At 30.5% G+C, this 23,527-nt stretch overlaps 1 protein-coding gene and 1 long non-coding RNA gene across 3 annotated transcripts; one reads left to right on the top strand and one right to left on the bottom strand.

The window, feature by feature from the left end:
* Positions 1 to 1,396: 1,396 nt before the first annotated feature.
* On the bottom strand, positions 1,397 to 14,246 carry LOC133319238 (uncharacterized). 2 transcript variants are annotated; one of them, XR_009752918.1, is made up of 2 exons: positions 14,149 to 14,246; positions 1,397 to 2,096 (listed from the first exon to the last, which is right to left on the bottom strand). It is a non-coding gene; the product is annotated as an uncharacterized LOC133319238 (long non-coding RNA). The 2 variants fall into 2 exon arrangements; XR_009752917.1 differs by lacking the exon at positions 14,149 to 14,246 and adding an exon at positions 7,150 to 7,239.
* Positions 14,247 to 16,303: 2,057 nt separating this feature from the next.
* LOC116766456 (ADP-ribosylation factor-like protein 1) lies at positions 16,304 to 19,541 on the top strand. The gene is made up of 5 exons (XM_032656297.2): positions 16,304 to 16,500; positions 16,578 to 16,794; positions 17,644 to 17,755; positions 18,162 to 18,379; positions 18,551 to 19,541. Exons 1-4 carry the CDS (start codon positions 16,497 to 16,499, stop codon positions 18,369 to 18,371), a joined length of 543 nt encoding a protein of 180 aa, XP_032512188.1. The 5' UTR covers positions 16,304 to 16,496; the 3' UTR covers positions 18,372 to 18,379; positions 18,551 to 19,541.
* The last annotated feature ends 3,986 nt before the right edge of the window (positions 19,542 to 23,527 follow it).

Here is a 23,527-nt window from a genome sequence, read left to right on the forward strand (position 1 = left end):
TTTATTTTCTTCGACATAAAAATGTTTTTTATCTGTGTTTGTGTTTCATTTTATGTAAGCTATGTACTCGTTACGTTTGTTCGCGACTGACCGTGGTTGTGGCACGTGGTCAGAGCATATCAATGTCATCGCACTACGCGTTGCCGACCTATAGTATTCATAGCATAGGAGTTGATAAGATTTGATTCTTATTCAAATTAATTTATTATGATGTACTACAATACACATATATTATACCGCTATTATTTACAATATTTTTATAATAATGGTTCTGATTCAGAAATCTTAAGAATATATTTTTTAGCATAGTGCCTTTTGTCATTTGTTAAACAAAAACAATTTAATTAATTTATTATGATTAAATAAAAGTTTCAACGATTGGAGTCTCCTTGACTACTATGTATTATAATGCCGGCACGCAGTTGATTGATCGGCTGCTACTGTTGCGTCAGATATCGGTAAAAGTCATTCTCAGAATTCCTTGAGAAACGGAACGAAAAGCGGCTGTCAGACAATATGTTAATTGACCTTATAGACGTGATGTAGACAACGTACGGCTATAGCAGGAAAAAATATAGAATATAACCTAAATTGTACGACTTAAGAAACATTTGGAGATAATTATTATTTAGTTTTTATTTCCTTTAAAACTCGTTTTAGTGAAAAACTCTTTTGTGTTCTGAGATTAAGAAAGTTTTAAATAAGAAAAAAGTTTTATACGTCTGCTTTCCCTTCTCCTTTTCCTAAATTAAGAAAAATATTTAATTTATTATTTTTTATTACAGTAGTGGCTTAAACTTTATATAATTTCTTGACAGAGTTTTCAATTAAGAACGCTTAACACAAACTTATTATTGACAGACAATAATTTAACAAAGTAAAGCTTGTTTTAGAAGATTTTTAAGTTATTTTAACTTTTTTGATGGTTATTATTATATCTAGTGGTTATTACATATACAGATCTAAGACAGATTGTTTCGTATCCCTCTTTTTACTCATGAGTCATGACTTATTTATGTCAAAAGTCGTGAAACAAAATGTCCGTCTACCTGATGTATGGTCTTAATGGATACCCAAAGATGTTGTACCACATGTATTGACTACACAAATTAATGCGTTACTACAATAATTTATCAAATTAGACGAAAACTAATAGTTTCTTTTTAAAGTCTTCCGGCAAATTGAAACTAATAGCTACTTTAAGCCAAACTTCTCTGAGAGGTCTGAGCCTATCAAAGCTACTATTGATGACAATATGTACTTTTTTATCAATTCGTTTTTTTGGGGTAAACAATACAAAAAAAAAACAATGAACAATCATTGCGACATTCCAATTACATCACTGTTTCATGACTATGTGATGATCCCAGCGTTGATATAAAAAAAGAGAAATATATTGATTCAAGTATTTTATTACATTGCATCACCAGTCTACATCATATAACAAATCAGAACAAGATTTTTCCATATCAATAAAAAATATTTCAATTTATCTTGTTCTTTTATCACTTGTTTTGGCAATTTAAATTAATTCACAATAATGAAATGATAAAAGTTTAAAATAGCAATTGTTTTTTTTTTGTTTTCTGGGCTCATGTCCTCAGTTGTATTTCATTAACTATAACTTTTTTAAACAATTCAACTTTTTTTTTTGCTTATTTGATTTTGGTTGCGTTTATTAATTGATAAAATTTTCTTATTTCTTGCTTACATCAATAGCTAAGGAACGTAGAAAAACGTTTAATCTAAAACTTACTTTGTACATCTAATACATGGCAAAACAGATTACTCGATATAAAGTGAGTAGCTGATATTAAAACTATATTCTATATACAGGATGTTGCAATTTCTACTTTTAAGATGGACAAACCTTCGTAGAGCAACATACACTAAGTGTAAATTTACTACTATCATGATATCTAAACTAGTTATTTCAATGAAATTTCTTTAGGAAATAAAAACAATGGCCATGAATTATTCTATGATGACATTCGCGCACACGGACATCATTGGGATAAGATCCGGTCCCAGTCGCCGCGGGGTATATAGACTGACGTCAATATTCTTTCACGTTGCACCGCTAGCTGGGTAAAACCCTGTAACAAAATTACTTTTATGTCTTCGAAAAGTATTAACCTGTTCTTTATAGGTATTGGACACAGAATTATTGTTACATTGCTTGAAATGCGTTAGACATTACTAACCTAATCTAGGCTAGTAATAACTATCAATTGAAGCTTTGATTTCTGATCAAATTTTTCTTCAATAGTTATAAATATATATTCTTGAACAATGCGAATTATATTCTAGTAAAAGTAAATTTTATTACTTAGCAAAAGTGTTTCTGTTATTACGGGCGCCGAACTGGCTGCTCTTTGCTGATAATGCGTGGGAGGTGCTGAGTGTAGAATCACTAAAACTTTTGCCAGCCGACTTTTGAGCGTGGTTTTTAAAAGACTAAAATATGAAATAAAATTCACCGATTCAATTCATGGATTTTGAAAACTACAGAAAATGATGGCAATTTCGAGCCGAAATCTGTAGCCAAATGCAGGAGTCCCTAATAGGTCTGTTTTGAGACTTGACGTTAAGATTACCAAACTATTAGGAGGAAAATAGTGATTATGGCCTTCACTAGAAGTGAACTCATGTGTCAGGGAACCAAAGATGGAGAGCTACTAAAGCCTTCATAATGTCCAATTGTGTTCCCCAGCCTCCTTCCTATGCTGCTCCAACGTCCTTCGTCTGAGCTAGCGCACATTTCTCTGTCTTACAGTAGACGGTAAGAAAAGACAAAAACTGTCCTTCGGTGAAAATTTTCTTCATCAGTTGTCCAAATCTAATAAGCAAAATTATTTGCTGTTCAATGGTGAGTTGCTAAATGACATAATTAATAAATTTTAATATATATATATATATATATATATATATATATGTTTAATACTAATTTTCAATAACTAAATAACATTTTTAAATATCTTTGAGATCTAATAAAATCCGCGTAGTAAATCCGAAAAATACTAGTTTCATTTAAATATTAGTTTCATTTAAATATCTTTTATTCTCTGTCTCCATTATAAGGTTTTTTTGTTATCGTCAATGTTACCACGTTATTAAAGTTTGATAAGACAGGTTTCGACAAGTTTGTTTCAATAGATAATTTATCAGATCCATTTCTGTGCTATATAACATACTCAATAGTAACTTGATTATTGTTAAAAGAAATTTTTAAATAGTAACTGGATTAAAATGATATATTTCTTCTCTTGATTCATATATGAGAAAAAATTTATTAGTATACCGTTAAAACTTTATAGTACCATATGCTATTAAATATCCCTGGAATTAATATTATTATTGTATACCTTTCATGATAAATATCAAACAAAATCCTAAAGCAAAGCAGGTGATCATCTACTTTGCGGGTAGTTGTCGTTCACTCATTGATTTATTAATTTCAATTTTCATATTATATTAAAAAACGAGATATATGTTTTATATAATGAAAAAAATTCTAGCACATACGAAACATGTCTGTTTCTAAGTGGTTGTTAAAGTTTTCCATTAACTAATTCTTACTTATCGCTTAAGGTGTTTTACTTGTCTTATTATAAAGGAAAAATTCCATAGTTCGATCTTGAATATAATTATATAACCATTGAGTTTCAAATGATAATGTTTCCTGGACGTCGTTATATCTATAAAACTTTACCTAACAATGTCAACCTCAAGATTGAACGTTTATCATATTTCTCAGAATTTATAAATATATTTATAGATATCGTCATTGAAAATAGCTTTTTTATATATCAACCATTAAGACCGAGAATGGAAACTAATGCGAGACTATGGAAACTTTATTTAAAGTTGTGAAATTAAATATACCTAAGGTAGAGGAACGTAATTGAAAATCAAAATTTATGTATAAATTTATTTATCCAAACTTATTTTCTTGGTATAAGTTCAAAGTCCATAACTATTCTTAGCTAGCAACAGATGATTTATTTTTAGCGTATCCTTGACCTATACCAAATGCGAGCACACAGACCCACGGGTTATCTCGCTGGCATTGCGCAACGGATCTGTTGCGTGACTCATTTTCATACAACGCTACTGTAATTTCAACTTCAAAATAACTGGTTTGAAAAATTTTGATGCATACTTTAGTAAACTATCCGAAACTGATTCCTTCGATTGATTTGACTTGAACATGTAATTGCTCCTTTATAAAATAAATACATCACAAAAAATGCCTCAGACAATAACTGTATATTTACTTTAAAAGAAAATAGTATTAAGAAAATCATTGCACTAATTACTCATTATGTGTTACTCACATATCTCATGTTATCCATATATCAGATATATAGATAAAGTATTATCAGAGATTTAATCATAGTATATAGATATTCCGTAACACAGCACAAAATGTATAACTTTAATATTACCGCGACGTTGTGCAATGTAATTTTGGATTTTAGTATTCTCCGTGTATGTGGAATGTGGTGAATCACAATATTCCCATGCCAATTCAAAGCAATTGTCATTACAAAGTTTGTATAAGAAAACCTCAACTTATATTCATGATGCATATTTGTAGTAACATGTTTAAGTTTACGTCAATCCAATCCGGTGAATTTGTAAAAACCAGAACTGTTAAACCGGACATATATTTTTTTGTTTGATATTAAACCTCTCCACTTCTTTTCCTTTAATTACTTTAGCAACTTAATTGAGTAGTTGCTATAGCAACACTTTAATATATAAGACAATAAAGGCTATTTATAATTATTATAAAACCAGGAATCCCCGGTGTATTTCAAATCTTTCTGGCAATTTTAAACGGACAGATCTTAGATAATACAGGGAAAATGATCAATGAATCACTCAGGTGCACTGAGTTCAGTGAACCAACAGACGAATTCATAAATAAGTTGTTACACAATTAGTTTAGTCTTAATACTCGGGTTTTTAAAGTTTACAATTAACTTTGTCAAAAATCTGTCTGCCAAAATAGAAAATAGATTAAATTTATGTCATGATATCTAAGATTTTTGCGAGTATTCATTAAAATAAAACAAAGATTTTCGGATATGCTACTCGTTTTTTATTATTTTAATACTACATACTCCTGACGTTCCGGTTACTTTGCAGCAACCGTGATCACGTCAATATCAGACATTATATTCTAAAATCTTAGTTTTATTTATATTTATATCGTTTATTTTTAGTTAGTATAGTTTTTCTCCAAATACTTTTGATGATAAAATATTCGGTGTACAGGTTGTAAAGTGTGAAAGGGGAAAGTCGTCATAGCAAATTTCGTAAGAAAAAATTCAATATCAATAACGAATGCGATAATGTGCATCTTATGAAATATAATTTTAATTATTTTGTTTATTAAGGGGAATTTATTTTTAAACAGCACTGAAAAAATAAGTTAAAAGAGACTTAATACATTAATAATACCGTATTATAAAGTTTTGACTCTCGATTGACAAAGAACATTTTATTGAACATTTTAGTGAAGCATTTTTTTATGCCGAAGGTGGCAAAAGTACAGACGGCCTATATGATGGAAGGTAGTCACCGTCGCCCATGGACATCTGCAACATAAAGGATGCTGCGGATGCGTTGCCGACCATTGTGAAAGATCATTGTGAAAGAGGGAGAGAAAAGGGCAGGAAGGGGTGGGAAAAGTGAAAGGGCAACCGGCTCTCTTACTCATTGGACGAAACGTAGCCATTTAAGACTACTTCACAACGATCTTCTGTGAGAGGGTGGTACTTCGCCGGTCGAGTCAGCCCATGTGAAGCTGTAGTAAGTCGACCACATCTAGGCTTTTGGATAGTCGTTTCCATTTTGGATAGTCGTTAATATTCACCCGTATTTCTCTACAACTATTCTAGTTCCTTTTTATCTCATTACATTCTCTTTAATTAATTATTAGTAATGTATATAAAATATATTATTTGCATAATATTTTTAGTAAATATTATAACACATTTTTTATATAAACTACGAATGAAATGTTAATATGTATCAGAGAATAAAGTGTTAAATTCCGATTCCATGACACCAACAACTTTTCGCGAATGTTATAAATTTCAAAAAAGAGGATTACGTTTCTAAAATAACATAGATGTAATAAATAAAAATATTAGATTCTTTTGAGACTATGCATCCTTATTTATGACAGTGACAAATTGCCATTAATTAATATCTTTTAAACTTATGTTCCATGTATCTTTTTCAATTTACACTTATTATATGTGTTGTCTTTCCTTCACTTATTAATGTTATGTAATTCCTAGAAAGTAACTGTCCTAAGTTTTCTGGTATTAAAAATCGAAACATTGTAACATTATTATATCTAAACTGTTCTTCACTTTATTTAATTTTACAATACACTGCTGTGTGGAGTAGGTCTTCATAGCTTATTGATGATTAATAGAAAAATCGCATTTATTTTTATTTTGACTACCAAAAAAACCGTTTTTCTTTATTCTTGATTTTAAAATATACATTACTCAATTATACTCCATACTATCAAAATTTGTAAAATATACACTTATGATTCGAAAATAAATATAAAATTTAAATCCTTCGGACATCATTGCAAATTACTTGTTTTAATACGGAGAGATCAAAGTTCATTGCATACAATTTCAGGAAGATTTAAGTGATAATGCAGTATATGACATGTGTTTTTACAGACTGACGTAGCACGATATCATTGGTCATTAAACAAACAAATTACTCAGTACGTGAAAATAAGATTACAGTGTTAAAAATAAAAGTAAATGATATGAACGCTTCATATAAGACAGTGAATTTTTTAAGGTACCCATTAACTCGAACAGATAAAAACATCAAAAGCTGGGGGTTGACGAAAGAGTTCTTGTTCCATAAGAACCTCTACCTGACCCACATTTACAAAGAAATGTATGAATGTAGTAGGCTTTATATTCCTTTCATTCGCAACAGCATAAGAAGTCAACTTTAATTTCATAACATCGTAACAATGTTACAGTAAAATTACTTTGCGGATACTCAAAAAATTTTCATTCATTCATGTTACACAATAATCTTTAGGATGTTAATGCATTTAGGATGAATCAACACACAGCTGTTCCTTATCAGACTTACGTCACTTATCAGATGGACAGGTGGTCAACAACAACACCAAGTCGGGCCCGAGTTGAACGGGTTGTTCCCGACTCTCATCGGGCCACCCGCCTCTCCCGGCGACGCTGTAAAAGCCAATACGGCTTGTTAGCTACAGTCAGGTCGAAAAAAAATTTCGTAATAAGTTACTATATTTCATTTATCGATAATTTTCCGACTTTTTTATCAATGATATGTAATTATTACAAATTCTATAGAAATTTGCAACTGTTTGGTGATTCACGATGTTTAGATATCCAGGTGATACGATTGAGTGGTTCGCATTCCGTCGTACATACGTATAAATTTATTGCTTAGACCGAGGAACGAAACCAAAACTAAAGTACAAACACCTTAACGAATCTAGTTTTTCTATGTTCAATAATGTATACACATCTACGTAAGCAGTTAAATGCGAATCAGTAGTGGAAACACATGGAACTGAGAATTTAATAAATATTACTGAAAATAGCAGATGGCATCTCTCTTTTATTGTTAGAAAAAGTATAGTAGGTTCTTAAATATAGTATAAACTGGCGTGTTTAAAAAAAAACTAATATACGGTTAATAAATTAGACACGAAAAATTAAAAATACACATACCAGGGTGATTCTTTTTTAAACTTGCTTGTAAGTATGTGTTCTTACGTAAAGTTAGTGGTCTTTATTAAGTTAATAGATTATAATGATAATATGAAAAATTTTTGGACACACTACCATTTGAGTATACATTTAAATAAAACCATGGTTTTCAGATTTACGTTTACGTTTCGGATTTACGTAATTAATAATAATAATACCTTTTACTCGACCTGCCGGTTGCATTTGGCAACCATGATCACACGCAGACGAGATAAAAATGTCTGTCGGTTAGTGTGTTGTTTGTGATTGAGATTTTTTGAGATTCAATTCACTAAAAACTAGGAGGCAACGAATCTTTAACTTTTCTTCATATGCGTGCCATTCTGAATCCTGATACAACTTAGGGACATTGTTTATAGGAACACACATAGAAAGATGTTACTATGGGAATCACGCAAACACCCTAGCCGGTTGCCTACCGTTGGCAAATTTTTGTCCCAGACCAGCACAAACCTTTGTCATACTGAATATATAGAGGGGGCTGCAGCATACAAATCTAGCTCTTGCAAAATTGGTCTAAAACCAACCCCATCTACAAAGCGACAATTACACGTTATGTATATGGATAGGCAACATCTTGAAGAATACTTCCATTAAAACAATATATAAACCGCAATAACATATGAGCCAATTTTCGAGACCAACTAGAAGTAACATTATCTGTAAGGTTGGTGTAAACTGTAAAGGCGTGGGGTGAAATGTAATATATAATGAACTACGTATTATTTTCGAAACCCACATTGATTATTGTCATTTAGAATAATAATAGTATATGTGCTAAGTAATAAAAATCGCGTGCTATAGCCAACTGTAGTAATATAAGTCATATATTTAATTTCAATCACGATCGTCAAACAACTGACGTTCTTATCAACAAATTCTCATTTGCGACATACAAACCTACGCGTACCGGGTAAAGTAATTAAATATCGTAGTTAACAAATATTGGCATAAGAAAAATGTATAGGCATACACTGTCTGTCACATTACTTATTACATCACTATTTTATAAAATATCAAATTAAATCGATCTAAAACCGAAAATCATATTTGATAGATTTTTTTTAAATCTAAAAGTTTTAATAATCCAGACAATACCAACTTGTGTATTTCCATGACAATGTTATACTGTGTTGGCATTTTGGTACAGATGATAGCTCCCTCATATTGTTCTGTTTACTAGATTTGTGGAAAACTGGTTCTAGAAATAAAACAGTATAGACGATGTTCGTTACACCATTCAAAATGTTCTCGAGCATCCTAAAAGAGTCTCCTAAAAGTTACTACTTTAAATCTTATTTAAGTCAACTTAGACTAAAGAGCGCATCTTTTCTCGAACATTCTTTAGCATGTGACATCATTTATTGCGTGAACAGTGACGTCACGACCGTGGCCTTGCCCAATTCAAGGTAACAAAAAAGTGTAGTCATGGTGTCGAATTCAATTTTCGAGCGATATAAAAGCGGTTCATAATTATTTCAATATACGTATAAACTTTGTAGCGTATGTTTTACAAATCAGATAATGTATTAAGTAAACTTAATAAATATATAATATGTACGTTCAGATCAACTTTAATTGTAATTTTCTTAAATTTAATAACAGTCCTTATTTTCGTAAAACATGAGACGTTTACATGTTAGTGAATATCTGTAGTTTTATTTATTATTATGTCCTACACATATAAATAATGTTGTGAATGCGACTTTTATGCCAAAATCTAGATTCAATTTAAGTCATGTTAAAAATTCTACATGCATGTATTCTATAACCTCATATTTCTAAATTCAGTGATGAATTGTGTAAGGTGATAATTATATATTTTGTTCTGTCTCAATTTTCATGACACATAAATTCGACCAGGATATATATTTCATATGTAAAAAATGGGCATCTTTATGTGCATCCTATTTTATGTTTATTGGTGACAAACAAGAACGATCAAATACACTCTTACTAACATCTCTTATGCTGCGGATATCCATGGGCGACGATCACTACTGCCCTTCAAGTAGGCCGTCTGCTTGTTTGCCACCTTTCTTATAAAAAAAAAGTTCCTGGAGCCGCTCATGGCCCCCGTTAGTGTTGTTCCCGGTATGTAACATTATTAATATTAAAATAAAATATTGTACGATTATTAAAGATAATTTAATTTATATTTTTCTTATCTATACACTTGGCCGGATAGTAAAGTTCTAAGAAAGGAATTCTTAGAAAGTTCTCAAGGTTGTCGTCTTTGACATTACTTGACCCTAAAATGATGCATCCGGTATCGTGTAACTGCGTAGAAGTTACGTTTGAACTTCGGTTAATTGTGTATGATTTACCTATTAAAAATATAACACCCGTTGGACAAATAGTTTGTCAAACGTTTGCTACGGGTGTTACAAATGCTTGCAATTAACAGTTGCTTTTAACTTTAAAAGTACCATACAAAATGTACCTATACATGGAGGATATAATTTATTAATTTTAGTTTGTGACTTACTTATGCAAAAGTTTTGAAGATATTTCCGGATCACAAATCAAGAACCGAGACGAATAAACCATTCAATATAGTATGGACATTTCAATTGAAATCATTCAATCCTTATTCGTAAACAATGAACGCTTTTACCAATTCTTATTTTATAAAATATTTGATTATCACATATCACTTCCTTTTTGTGAGTATATTGGAACAGACGAATTTTTGAAAACATGATCACGCCAAAGACTTATGAGGACATAATATTTTGACATATTAAACAATAGTTACTGTTTATAATCTTCAAACAGATTCAAATCTATTATTGGACTTTAGCTCAGCGAAAGTCTCCAATAAACTGAACTATATTAACGATTCCTGAGTCATTCATTATATTCAAACAACACGGTGACGGATCGAATATAAATTCCAGAACGAAAATAATTACCTCGCAGATTAAAAATAAACGAACCCATAAATAAAATGATTCATTTACTGGAGTTAATATTTTTGTTCTAAGAATATTTTGAACCAACGATGTAGTTGTACTTTTAAATAGCACGTGGTTTCAATCAGCTTAATAATTCATTTTACTTATTTTAAGGAAATCGATTATTGCCTTAGGTATTTCTTTGCACGCTTAATTTTATGGACATGTCATTTCTTTATTTATCTACAATAGTTGCAACTTATCGAGATTCTCAGTTATAAAATAGATTAAATCACTTAATTTAAATGTAAATTTTGATTGCTAGATCTGTTTAAACATAAATATTAACCGATCTAAAAATACAACTCATAATTTTCTATTAACTCGACGTTTCGACTTGTTTTCGGCAACCGTCATCGCGGGTATAAGAAACACCTAAAGTAAAGGTACCTTGAGTGCACCTTGGTATAGTTTTGTATTTCAAACAAAGAATGGAAAAAAACTTTTTATTATATGAGTATATTAAGGCTATTTGGTAAGTAATAAGAAAATTACGTATTTCTAATGAGATCTCAGACTATCACGAGTTGTAGCAATTTAAATTAAACTAATATTATTCGGATATACTACGCGTGTATATCCGAATAATATTAGTTTCATTTATACGTATTTCTAAGTATTATTCTTCTTTATAAACTTAATCCCTCGATGTTTAATTCTATTATATAAGCAAGAATGCAAGATTATCATATTTTAAATGGTGGGATTACAGAAGAATATAAAAGTAAATACTTTCTTATTTTAATATTTTAAGGACAGGTACATAAAATGAGTTACCAAAATTTTATAAAAGACCAATAAATTCTTTTAGTTTCAATCTCACAGCTTTCTTATCTATTTCCGTAAATACCGGTGCGCACCACTATCTTGTTATTTTCCTCAATTTATTGTATTGATTGACTTATTTATTTTGAAATCGCGGACGCTCGTCATCAAGCAATACACTTTTACGCACAATTTATAAAAAAAAATGCAAATGTTTACTAGAACGTTTAATTTTGTATGACACAAAGACTCTTTTTGCTCGGGTTATTTACAAAGCAAGCGTCTTATAATAAAATCGTATAGGGATCATTCTTTTGATCGATTTTATGTATATAATATTTAAAATTCGAAACTTTATACGAGTGATTTGCGTGTATTAGTGATTATTACTAAATAACGTAATTAATAAAGATTTTTATTTCATTTACCTATAATCCTAAAAAAACTCTAATTTTTTGCAACTGTAACCTTTTTGAAAGTTAGGTCCACACATGGGAAGCCGAGTTTTATATAATTGACTACCCAAACATGATTATTATTTAAGAATTCAAGTATGGAATAAAAAACTGCCATAACAAACTATATATGGATTGCAAAGCATGAACCCCTTTTTTTTCAACTTTCGAGATTGTGAAATGTTATTTTACAGGACTGTTTCCAAGAATAAGGAAAATACACTTCTTTGATATTACAAAATTTTTACAATTCCCTATTTTATGAATGTAAAAGAAGAATTGATTCTAAATAGGTGGAGATAAAAATAGGAAGGTCTCAAAAATATCTCAAACTTTAAGTTTAATAAACATAAATATTATAAGAAATATTGTAATTTAACTTGTTTACGAACAAAATATTAGGTACCTAGGTAACACTGAAAGTGTTTAGAAAATGAAAAACGATTTAATGTAGAAAGTTGCCAATCCTTTTTTTGTTTTTCGAAGCAATTCTTTCCTCTTTACACATCGTCGCATTCGATGGAACCACTGAGAAAAGCATCAGGCACATTCTTCCCTAGGGGTCTCTTCTATGGCATTTTCGTACGCTTTCACAGCATCTTCAGGGCTCGTAAAGCGAATACCTTGAATTTTATTTTTAGTGGTTGGGAATAAATAGAAGTCACAGAGCGCCAGGTCAGGGCTGTATGGCGGAGGACTCATTATCTCGACACCTGTTATAGTCAAATATTCAACAATTCATTTTACAGAGTGCGCTGAAACATTGTCGTGTTGAAGGACGATCTTGCTTTGGGGGTGCTGCTGGCGAATTTTTTCTAAGACAACAGGCAAACAGTGATTGACATACCAGTCTATAATAACTGTCCTTCCATCTTGAGGTAAAACTATCGAGAAATGAACTTTCCGACGTAAGAATGAAACAATCATCTTTTTTTCATGCCTTTTGCTTCCTTTACCTTAGTTGGCCGACCCTCGAAAGGAAACACCCAATGAGCTTATTGTCTCTTGGTTTCGGCTTCGTAGCAATATATCCAGCTTTCATCACCTGTGACGATGTCAAACACAGCATTTGAGGCACCGCTGTTAAACTTATCTAACATTTTGCGACATCAGTCCATGTTTCTGGTCGTCGGTTAAAGTACTGTGAATTTGGTACAAAACTTTCTGACTCCTAAATTTTCGTGCAATATATTTTGAACTTGACTCATACTTATACTATAGGCTTGCCCGTATCTGCTGATAGGTCACTCTATAATCTTCCTCTATCATGCGTCGCATAGCACTGATGTTATCTTCAGTAGTCGCTGATAAAGGACGTCCCTCAAGCGGATCACCATCAAGAGTGCTAAGTCCACACTTAAAGTCGTTAAACCAATTGTAAATAATGGCACGAGATGGGGTTTTAATAAGAAATGCTAATCGCAGCCTATTATAGCTTTGTGGTTGAGTAACTCCACAACGAAAGTAGTAATAAGTCATTAATCGAAAATTTTCTGGCGTTGGATTTTTTTTCACATCTAACAAGAGTTTTAGATTTGCCGCCAATTCACAAAAACAAATGACAAATGAATGCAATATACTATGTTAGATCACCAAAGAGTTGTAAAATTGAAATTCAAAAATGTTTTCATTAGCAATGTTTCTAACTTGCCAGTTCTAAACATTTTCAGTGTTACCCATGTATACCTACATAAATTTCATTCAATTTCAATTTTATTCAAATACAGAAATTAATTTCACAAGTCTTAAATGATACTAATACAATAAAATTTGTGTTTACAAAGGAAGACAGTGATAAATGACTTTATTTAAAAAAAAATGTTATTATATCTTTAATAAATTGTTTGGACTATAATAAATAAAGCTTACTGATTCTTTTAAAATTAAAAATGCCTAGATTCCTAAAACTAATAGATGATTTTTAATTTTTACAATAATATAGCGCATAAGTTAGAAGAGGTAACATGGAGATTGACATATAACTTTTTTAAGCCCTCTTTCTTAGGAAGAGTTAGGTTCTGAAGTTTTAGGCCATTTTCATTATTATAATACATCATGTTGTATTAATTTAATTTAATATTATATTGAAATATAATAATAATTGAATCTATTTTAGATCTCCAATTAACCTAGAGTTAAAAGAAATAGGCAAGAATAACTTACATTTCTGTGATTCTTACATTTGAATAATGTCACGATTAACTGAGAAGATTTCATTTTTAAATATAGATGTGGCAACCACAGGAATCTTTTGATGTAACACGTCGTTTTAATTTGTCATCAACCATTACGTTCAGTGGAGGCGGGTCTGTGACGTCAAATTTTTGTCATATGTTGCGCACGCGCCGGTATCTCTCGACTGTCCATATGTGGAGATGTTACAAATAAATTCCTTTTTTTTATTCAATATAACTAATAACACTGATTATTATTTAATTGTTAAAATATAAAGTAATAATTAATATGACATTTAATAATTATTATTTATATTAATTACCTAATATAATAAACATATTATCGTTATTTCATACTGTGTTTTTATATATGCTTTGTAGTGACCTACAAATCATCCCAGTAAAGACTGGTAACTTTGTTTTAGGTATATTTCGTTTTATTTTATCGTATTATGTACTATTAAAACAAGTTTGCATCGTCACATTACGTACGGAGTGTCATCGGTTTTTCTTTCATAAACCTTAACACGTTTTATATACGTGCATATTAATATACGTTTATGAATAGAAAGCTTACGTGGCATTGCGAATTTGTGGTTAGGATACTGTTGTGAGGTAAATGAGTAATCAACGTTAACAATAGGTATTTTTAAATTTAATTAATACCATTTACCTAACTGAACAAATCCTATACATATTTCTTATACACATAAAATTTTGTTTATCTGGAAAGAGGTGTGTCTGGCCTCTGGATTTTTGTCACTCTTTAACTCTAAAATTACAGACTATAAATAATGAATTTAAGTAAAACTTAACAGTTATTAGCTTTTAAGCCAGAAAACTAGATAGGCCCTAATTTATCCCCTTAAATTCTAAAGAATTTCCCACGGGAATAAGATATAGCACTGTGTTTTTGTATGAAGTCACTTTATAGAGGCTATAGCTTGTTAGATAACAACTGGTGTAACAACAATCAGCAGCGCCATCTATTTACATTTCATCAGGTATAGAAAATACTAATTTTTAAAATCAACTTTACTTCCCGCTAAAGTTAAGTCTCGCTAAAGTTCACTTTCTAAAAACTTAGTTATTAATAAAAATGACATTCTTTAATATTTCTTCCGCATCAAAATAACTGTGTTCTATTTGTGATAATCAAAATGTTACAAATATTATCGATGAAAAAAGTCTTATATACAATCTTCTAGTTTACTGATAAAGTTTCTAGTACATGTCTGTCGTTTACCTGACTTAATAATAATGAATGCCTTTATGTTTTTTTTTTGCATTCATTATATTATTAACATAATTTTTGATGTTTATTTCAAAGTATCATAAAAAATATAATTAGTTTGAGTTTTATCAAGCAAAACTTTGAAAATCAAAATTGCTACTAATTTTTGACAAGGCGAAATAATAATCTCTAACATTATATTGTTTAACCAAAAATTTTTCCTAATAAATAATCTGTACAATAAAAAAGAAAATATTGGTTAATATATGTGGAGTGACGGAGGTAATCAAAACATATTTGAATCTAGTAAAAACTTTCATAATAGGATCTTATATGCATTTAGCTGATAATAAGAAAAAATATTAATATTTTTCATTAAAGCAAATAAATATATACTTATGTTCTGTCTCATATATTTTAACTCGCTGTTTTTATAGTTAAGAAGAAATTGGGGATGAAAACAAAAAAATGTTGCATAGAGGTTCATTTCATTATTGAAATAAAATTTTTTGGGGTAAACAACTTACCAAGTCCATAAAATGTTTAGCTCCGAGAAACAAGATGGCTACCGCATACTAGCTCCTTTAAAATAGTGGCCTATCTGCAGAAAAGTGTAGGGTCGAACGTTTTTATAGACCAGCAGTAAGCAATAGCAACATTATAATCTAGTATTAGTTTGAAATCATCATTCATTAAATTTTTAATATTAATATGATAGAACCAATATAATTACTTAATTTACAAACTTCCAGATTTCTTTTACTGTTGTATATTTTTTTTTTTTTTAACTAAAGTTAGTGTAGTTATTTTGATCAATATTATAAGAGAGTATGCATATTGTGTAATAAACATATTAAATAATGTTTAATCTGTTTAATTATTTTTAGCCTGTTTGTATTTTTGAGAGCTTGCTTACACGTCAAATGCTTGGTAACAATTTAGGACTAATGTTTTTACAAAAATCTAAATTATTATAAATAAATAAATAAGGTATTTAAAATAAAATAAAGCTACAGTGAAGCAACGTGGATGAATAGCAAAAATATCATATTACTTTAGTTATAGCAACTAATGTTTCACTAGGATAAGTTTATTGCGAAAAAATGGGTTAGTGAGTTTGATTAATTTCAGATATTTCAATATATTACATATTATTTTCCCTACATTAAGTGGTTTTTTTTCAGGTGGTTTACTAAGTTACTTTAGAGGCCTATTGGGTGCTCGTGAAATGCGGATTTTGATCCTGGGCTTGGACGGCGCCGGGAAAACCACAATATTGTACAAATTGCAAGTGGGGGAGGTAGTGACAACCATACCCACTATTGGTTTCAATGTGGAACAAGTTACTTACAAAAATTTAAAGTTTCAAGTATGGGATCTTGGAGGACAAACCAGCATCAGGTGAGGTTAAGAGTTCTTATCATAATATGTAACTGTCTCAAAAACAATTGACGATAAATTATAAATCACTTAAAATATTAACACTTAATAAGACAGAATAATGAATTCATTTCACAGAATAAAGTTAATCAAGGTTATACATTCTAAACTCTAAAGTTTGTGCTAATGTAAGTATGTTATTTAAAATTTGTGCAAATGTTAACATTTAATAAAGTATAATTACTAAACTATAGCAAAACAGTAAAAATTAAAGTTATGCTATAACCATGAAAGTTTTATTTTATCAACTATAGAATATAGTTCATTTATAATAAAAAAAAAATATTACTGTTTATCAGTTCAATAAAAAATGTAATCTCTACATAGAGCTAACAGCATTTTCTTGTAAAAATAATGATTATCTTATCTTAAATTGAAATCAATGTCAATTATGATTCCTTAAAAGTTGCAATTTGGCAAGAATAGTAAGTTTTGTAAATATAGATACATATATTCAATAGAACAATCTAAAGAGTTTTGAAACAACTAACCAGTAACAACTCTTAAAAATATTCTATTTTTAAATTTATTTTAAAAATAGAATATTTTTACTCTTGAAATTCCATTGAATCAATGAAATTCATTTGTTTATATAAACTTTTATATAGCCATTTAAAAAAATGGCTTTTTGTTGTTATTTTTAATGAAGTATTTGGAATAAATTATTGTTTATAAAGGTTGTTTTTTGTTTGACTTATAAAAAAGAAATGTGAATATTTTCCTGTAAATAATTTTATAATATAAAATAACCCTATTTTTAATAGGTTTTGTTAAATATAATATCACAAATGACCTATATTTTATTTTCAGACCATACTGGCGATGTTATTATGGCAATACAGATGCTATCATCTATGTGGTTGATTCAGCAGATAGAGACAGAATAGGAATATCCAAAGATGAGCTCGTTCATATGTTACGGGTATGACATGTAATTTATTAAATATAAAAAAAATGAGGGCATGAATTGTTTTAAAATTCTTTGTAACATTTATTTATCAATAAAGTTGCGTGAGGAAACCTGGTCTTATAATTTCAAATTATAAGATTGAAATTGCCAACCCATCTTGAGCAAGCATGGTGATTCATGCTCTAACCTTCTCTATGTGAGAAGAGGCCTTGGCTTAGCAGTGGGCTTCGATAGGCTGATGATGATGATGATGATGACTGTTTTAACTTTCTCATTGACACATCAAACCTTGAGAAAGAATTAAAATGAATACAAAGAATATGAGCAGTTCTCACTTTTATTACTACTGTAATTAATTATCACAATTTAGAAGAGATGAGATCTGTTTCAAGTGATGTATATATGTTTATATTTTCAGGAAGAGGAGTTAGCTAATGCAATCCTCGTGGTTCTAGCCAACAAGCAAGATATGGCGGGATGTCTGACTGTGGCGGAGGTACATCAGGCACTCGGGTTAGATGCACTCCGAGACAGAACTTTTCAGATATTTAAGACCAGTGCAGTGAGAGGTGAAGGTCTCGACCAAGCTATGGATTGGCTGTCTAATGCATTGCAGGCTAGGAAATAATAGTATAGGTTAGTTTTAATATACAGTGAAATTTTGTTATTTTATTTGATTTCTCATCACATTGTTGCTTATGAAAGTTGACATTAAGTATTAAATGAGGGACAGCTCTTGTTAAGTGGTTCTAAGTAATAATTTAAGTTTAAAATTACATTTGCTAATTATGGATATTTCATTTTCAGAACTGCTGTATACAAAAATAAAATTATATCAATAACCGTTTGTCAGAAGATAGTGTAGAAGGCTCTGGCTGGACCTAAGTTATTTACTCTCCATATGTCTGCATTATATAATATGTAAATGTGATTCCCGTTTTGAGTATGAATTGTGATATGATTGTGTCGCTGTTTTAGAATAAAATAATTTTAATGGACAGCCTTTCATTTTATATAATTAATACTCGAACGGGATGTAAAATTAATTTAGCTTTCTTACAAGGGATAAAGTTTTCAAAATAAACCACAGTTATGTATAGTCTCTATCATTGACCATTTTTTTTGTTTGCATTCATACTAATAATTCAATTATAAAATAGTAATAAGCTAAATTTTTTTTTAAATATCATTTAATGCCTAATTATTATTATATATCAATTTTATGTGATTTTCGTTATAGCTCTAAACACTAGCTAGCTACAGATCCATTTCTAATAAAAAAATTAAAAACATCTTAAGACAGAAATACATTGTTCTGTATTTTTATATTGTGTCTTAATAATTACTAGTTTATAGTACAATTGTATGAGAAATATTTTGAAAATGCATGTCGCGTCATAGAGCGGTTTGTAGGCATGGTGTTGATTCAATCTAATATGTCAAAACGGTTATAGAACGCATCATAAAACGTCAGGCAAGTGTATTTCTGCTTTTATACGGCTTAATATTTAGACCAATAGGAATGCATTCAGATTTCAAACTAATTTGTTTCCTATTGGTCGATATGCACATATACTGTCAAGTAACGTAATGAATTGTTATGCTGTTTGAGATGACATCGGCTTTATAAAAAAATAAACAAACAGCGTTGCAAGCGAGTGTGTATGTACCTATAAATAATTTATGATTATATTTAATGTGGAAATATTAATATATTTTGTATCTGACAATCATCAGGCTATCGGTTATTTAGGTTTGGAGAAAATAAAGTGAAAGAGTTGTTCTAAATCCAGTAAGACATCAGTTTTGTTTCTTGTTTCGTCCTTTACATACAAATATATTACGTCGAATAAAAGTAATTATCGGAAACCTTACTTTATGATGATTTTAAAATATTTTTCAGGGTACTTTTATCAAAAGTTCTAGTTCATTGTACAACACAACGGCTTACCGGTTGAAAATAAAGTTGACGCAAATTAATAATTAATTTGATATTATAGACAGGTAGTAATATTCTTAAAAGTCCATAATAGTAGTAAAATATCTTTGGTATGATTAAGTTGTATAGAGTTTGATTGCATTTGTAGAATATACACACTTAAGAACCCATAGGTAGTTCACATTAAAGTAAACAAGTTATTACACGTGATTCCGATGCTAATACCTAATGGACCAGTTTAATAACAAGCGGGCAGTTTATTTGCGGGACAGTATAGAATGTAAGATATGAACTTGTTTGTCAGTATCGGAAGATATTGTAGCTTTTTTATGGTGATTGAAAGGAAACCCAGTTCCTATCCTTTGGACTTTGGTGTGCTCATGAGGAAGAAGGAAGTTTATGGGTTCGTCCGTGTGCGAGGAAGGTCTGCAACAAAATGATGGAGGTGTGTGTTCGTCAGATCGTAAACAGTGGATGCAGGAATTAAATCGTGCAATTCCTGTTCCGACAAAATCTCTCCAAAGTGTATCGTATAGAAACCGATAGGCTGGCTACCTTTTGCCTGTGCTGAAGGCTCACTTTATATTGATTTTAACCAAATTGTGGTTGCAAATAAGTCTTGCAATTCTATCCACGGGACTCCGTGATAGACTTTAGACTTAAAGCAGTGAGATGATATTTGGCAGTGCCTTCCCACATGCGACAGTGGTATTCCACACACGACCTGTGTGTAGATAAAGTTGAACGTTCCTGAAATACAGTAATTACATGGTCCAGCGGCACAATACTTAAACGTTTATTATTTTGTCATTTGAATATAATTTCATAATGTTCAAACGATAACATTGTCACAGGAACATTAAAATCGCAAATGGTTTTTTATTAGGTATTTGTTTGTAGTGAAAAAGCCAGCATTTGATCTTGACGATATCATAAACCGCTCTCTCGTACCTCTCACTCAGAAAAATTATTATGTACACTCAGCAAACTTAGCTTTCCATAAAAATAATTACTATTTAAACATTACATATTGTTTTATAATTAATATGTTGTTATTGGACAGCATTTTTTTCTTTTTTTTATACAGATGCCTCGAATCTTTCGAGTATGGAAAAGCAAGAATTGTTTTACATATAATATTAGAAAGAATAGTCGGCTTCATTCTGACACATTCCATCAAAATAAGCTGAACATCCTTTTTATTCTACATTCTATGCCAGCCTTTCGCTGGCGCTGCAGGCCAAAAGGGATGTCGCAAGAAGGCCAAAGGACGCACAAAAGCAAAACGCGACTCAACCTTTCAAAGAGCTCATTGGAACTGTTTCAACGAGATCCTGATTTTGTTTTGCCTCGATTCGTAACAATAAATAAAACATAGCTTCATCATTATGATCCAAAAACGAATCAGCAATCAATGTCGTGGTAAAGACCATCATCTCCCACATCATGGAAATTCAAGACTCAACCATCTGCCGTCAAAATCAGGGGCTCAATCTTTTGGGACAGCAAGGGGTTGATAATGATTGAATACCTTAAACATGGAGCAGTTATTACAGGCAATGTCTAAACGGAACAAATAAAAAATTACGTAACGAAATACTTGAAAGTCTCAAAAAAAGTTTTCTTCTATCAAGACAACGCGCCGACACACACTGCAGTTGCCATGGCAGCAATCCGAGATGCTAGCTTTGGGATCATCGATCACCATCCTTATTCACCGGACTTAGCCTATCGTGATTTCTATCTAGTTCCGTTGTTGAAAGAACACTTGAGAGGCACAAAATTTTAAGATGAAGATTATTTAAAAAGGGAATTTTGGCTCTAGAAAAAAGATTTGCTAAATGTACTGACCTAAGAGAGATTACGTCGAAAAATAAAATATTATTAAATACATTCATTTTCTACATCTAAGCTAATCTCATTATTTTTTAAACGCCCCTCGTATAGTAGATAAAGTCATATACACTTTGTATTTGTATACACTGTATAGTCTTGTATCGCACTCTTTTCGATCCTGATCGTTGATTGAACTACTTCTTCCAAATGTCATGACATTTTTTCTTACCAATATATAATATATCAGATTCAAATGTTGAACAAACAAATAATCTTCTCAGAGCAAGCTTTGTAATATTTTCTGATAAACAAAAAGCAGTTGTTTTTCATGACGACAATTTCTTCCAGACAATCGGTGCTTAAAAAAAAATGATTGCTTTTATGGTAAGAATATTATATATAATAATATTTACACTAGGTTTTTTAAAGATATTTTAATAAAAACCCAATTAAGATTACATATCATTAATGTGGCAGTTAACACAACTGCTTTATAGATTTTTTTGTCATTAATCAGTTTTAGCGGCCTGGGAAATTACACATTAACAATATATTTATATTAATAAAAGACATGAAAATACAGTACGGACGTGAAACAAACGTATGTCTTGAGTTTTTGTCCAAAATGATTTTGTGATCCAACTTAAGTGAGCCATATAAAACCCTTTCATAAATTATGAGATGTATAATGGAAAAAAAACATGTCTTTGTGGGAGCGAGATAGTAGTGTAGAGTTCCGTCTAGAATGCTCGAGATTCGTTCGCATTTTGGTTTGGCCATAGGAATAACACCGCGACAACTGCCCCGCATAATGAGAGGGAGAACATAAACTATGTAAAAACGTTATTGCTGCTGCGTGTTTAGTCATGTCGGACACGCCTTTAGCGTACTCACAAGTCACAAGATACAAAACTCTTAATACACAGAAGAATCTTTTCTATCAGATGTTGATGTAAAAAATAATATTTGAAGAAAAAAGGTAGGTATTAGAAATGTTAGCTGAGCGGACTGTAAAAAAGCAATATATACTCTTGTGGTAGGAACCACAACATGTTCGTAATGAAAAGTAGATCACTATATGATTATACATGTTAAACAATATGTACCTAATCCGAAATTAATTGGGGTGAAAAAAAAACTAGCAAATAGCACCTATCTACTACAATACCGTTAAGACTTTACTGATATTTATATCTATTAATACAAAATATTTACTTAAATTTATTTGAAATAAAAACAGTTTTGCTCCTAAAGTCTATCTTTTCTATTTTTTATTAATAATTGGTATGCATTTGAATCTTTTTCAATTTTAATTAAACTAAGATTTTTCCGGAATAAAAGGTCAATTATCTCACATGTTATTTTAATAATAACTATGATATCTATTTAGAGTTAAGGTTGGGTTCGCTTAATTTTTGATTACGAAATCTTGAAATATTTCTGTAATCAATGACGCTTCTATTTTGGCTCTACGAAGGCAATTAATTTGTGTCAGTACATTTCGACACATAAAATAGTACTTTATAAGGCTCGTTTACCGCTTGGTGTGTCGTAAATAATAATATTATATAGGCAGAGAAGACAATTATTATACAATCTTGAATAAACGCCTTATTTTTATTTATATTTATCTGCAGAAAACGGAGCATTAAAACTTTTTTTGGACAGATTTTCTTCATATATGTCCTTGCTGAATTATCTTTCCTAGCTTTGGAGAAAATATCTATAATTAACGAAAGCATTCAGTTTATTAGTTTTCGTTAGCGTAAACAAAATTATATCAAGCCTTACTAATCAAACTGACTAACATGTTACGGTAAGTATATGATTTGTTAACACAAATAATTTTGTAATTTAACAATGTTTCGCTGTCGTTTTTATTCACTAGTAAGTGGCAATACACTTAGCAGGCACCTACTGTCACTTGAAGTTTAAACAGCTTCGGTATTTTATTTGTAAAGTTCTTTATTATTCATACATTTGCGCTTCCAACGTCGAGATTCGAGGTG

This window comes from Danaus plexippus, chromosome 15 (genome assembly GCF_018135715.1).
Source record: "Danaus plexippus chromosome 15, MEX_DaPlex, whole genome shotgun sequence".
NCBI classification, from domain to species: Eukaryota; Metazoa; Arthropoda; class Insecta; order Lepidoptera; family Nymphalidae; genus Danaus; species Danaus plexippus.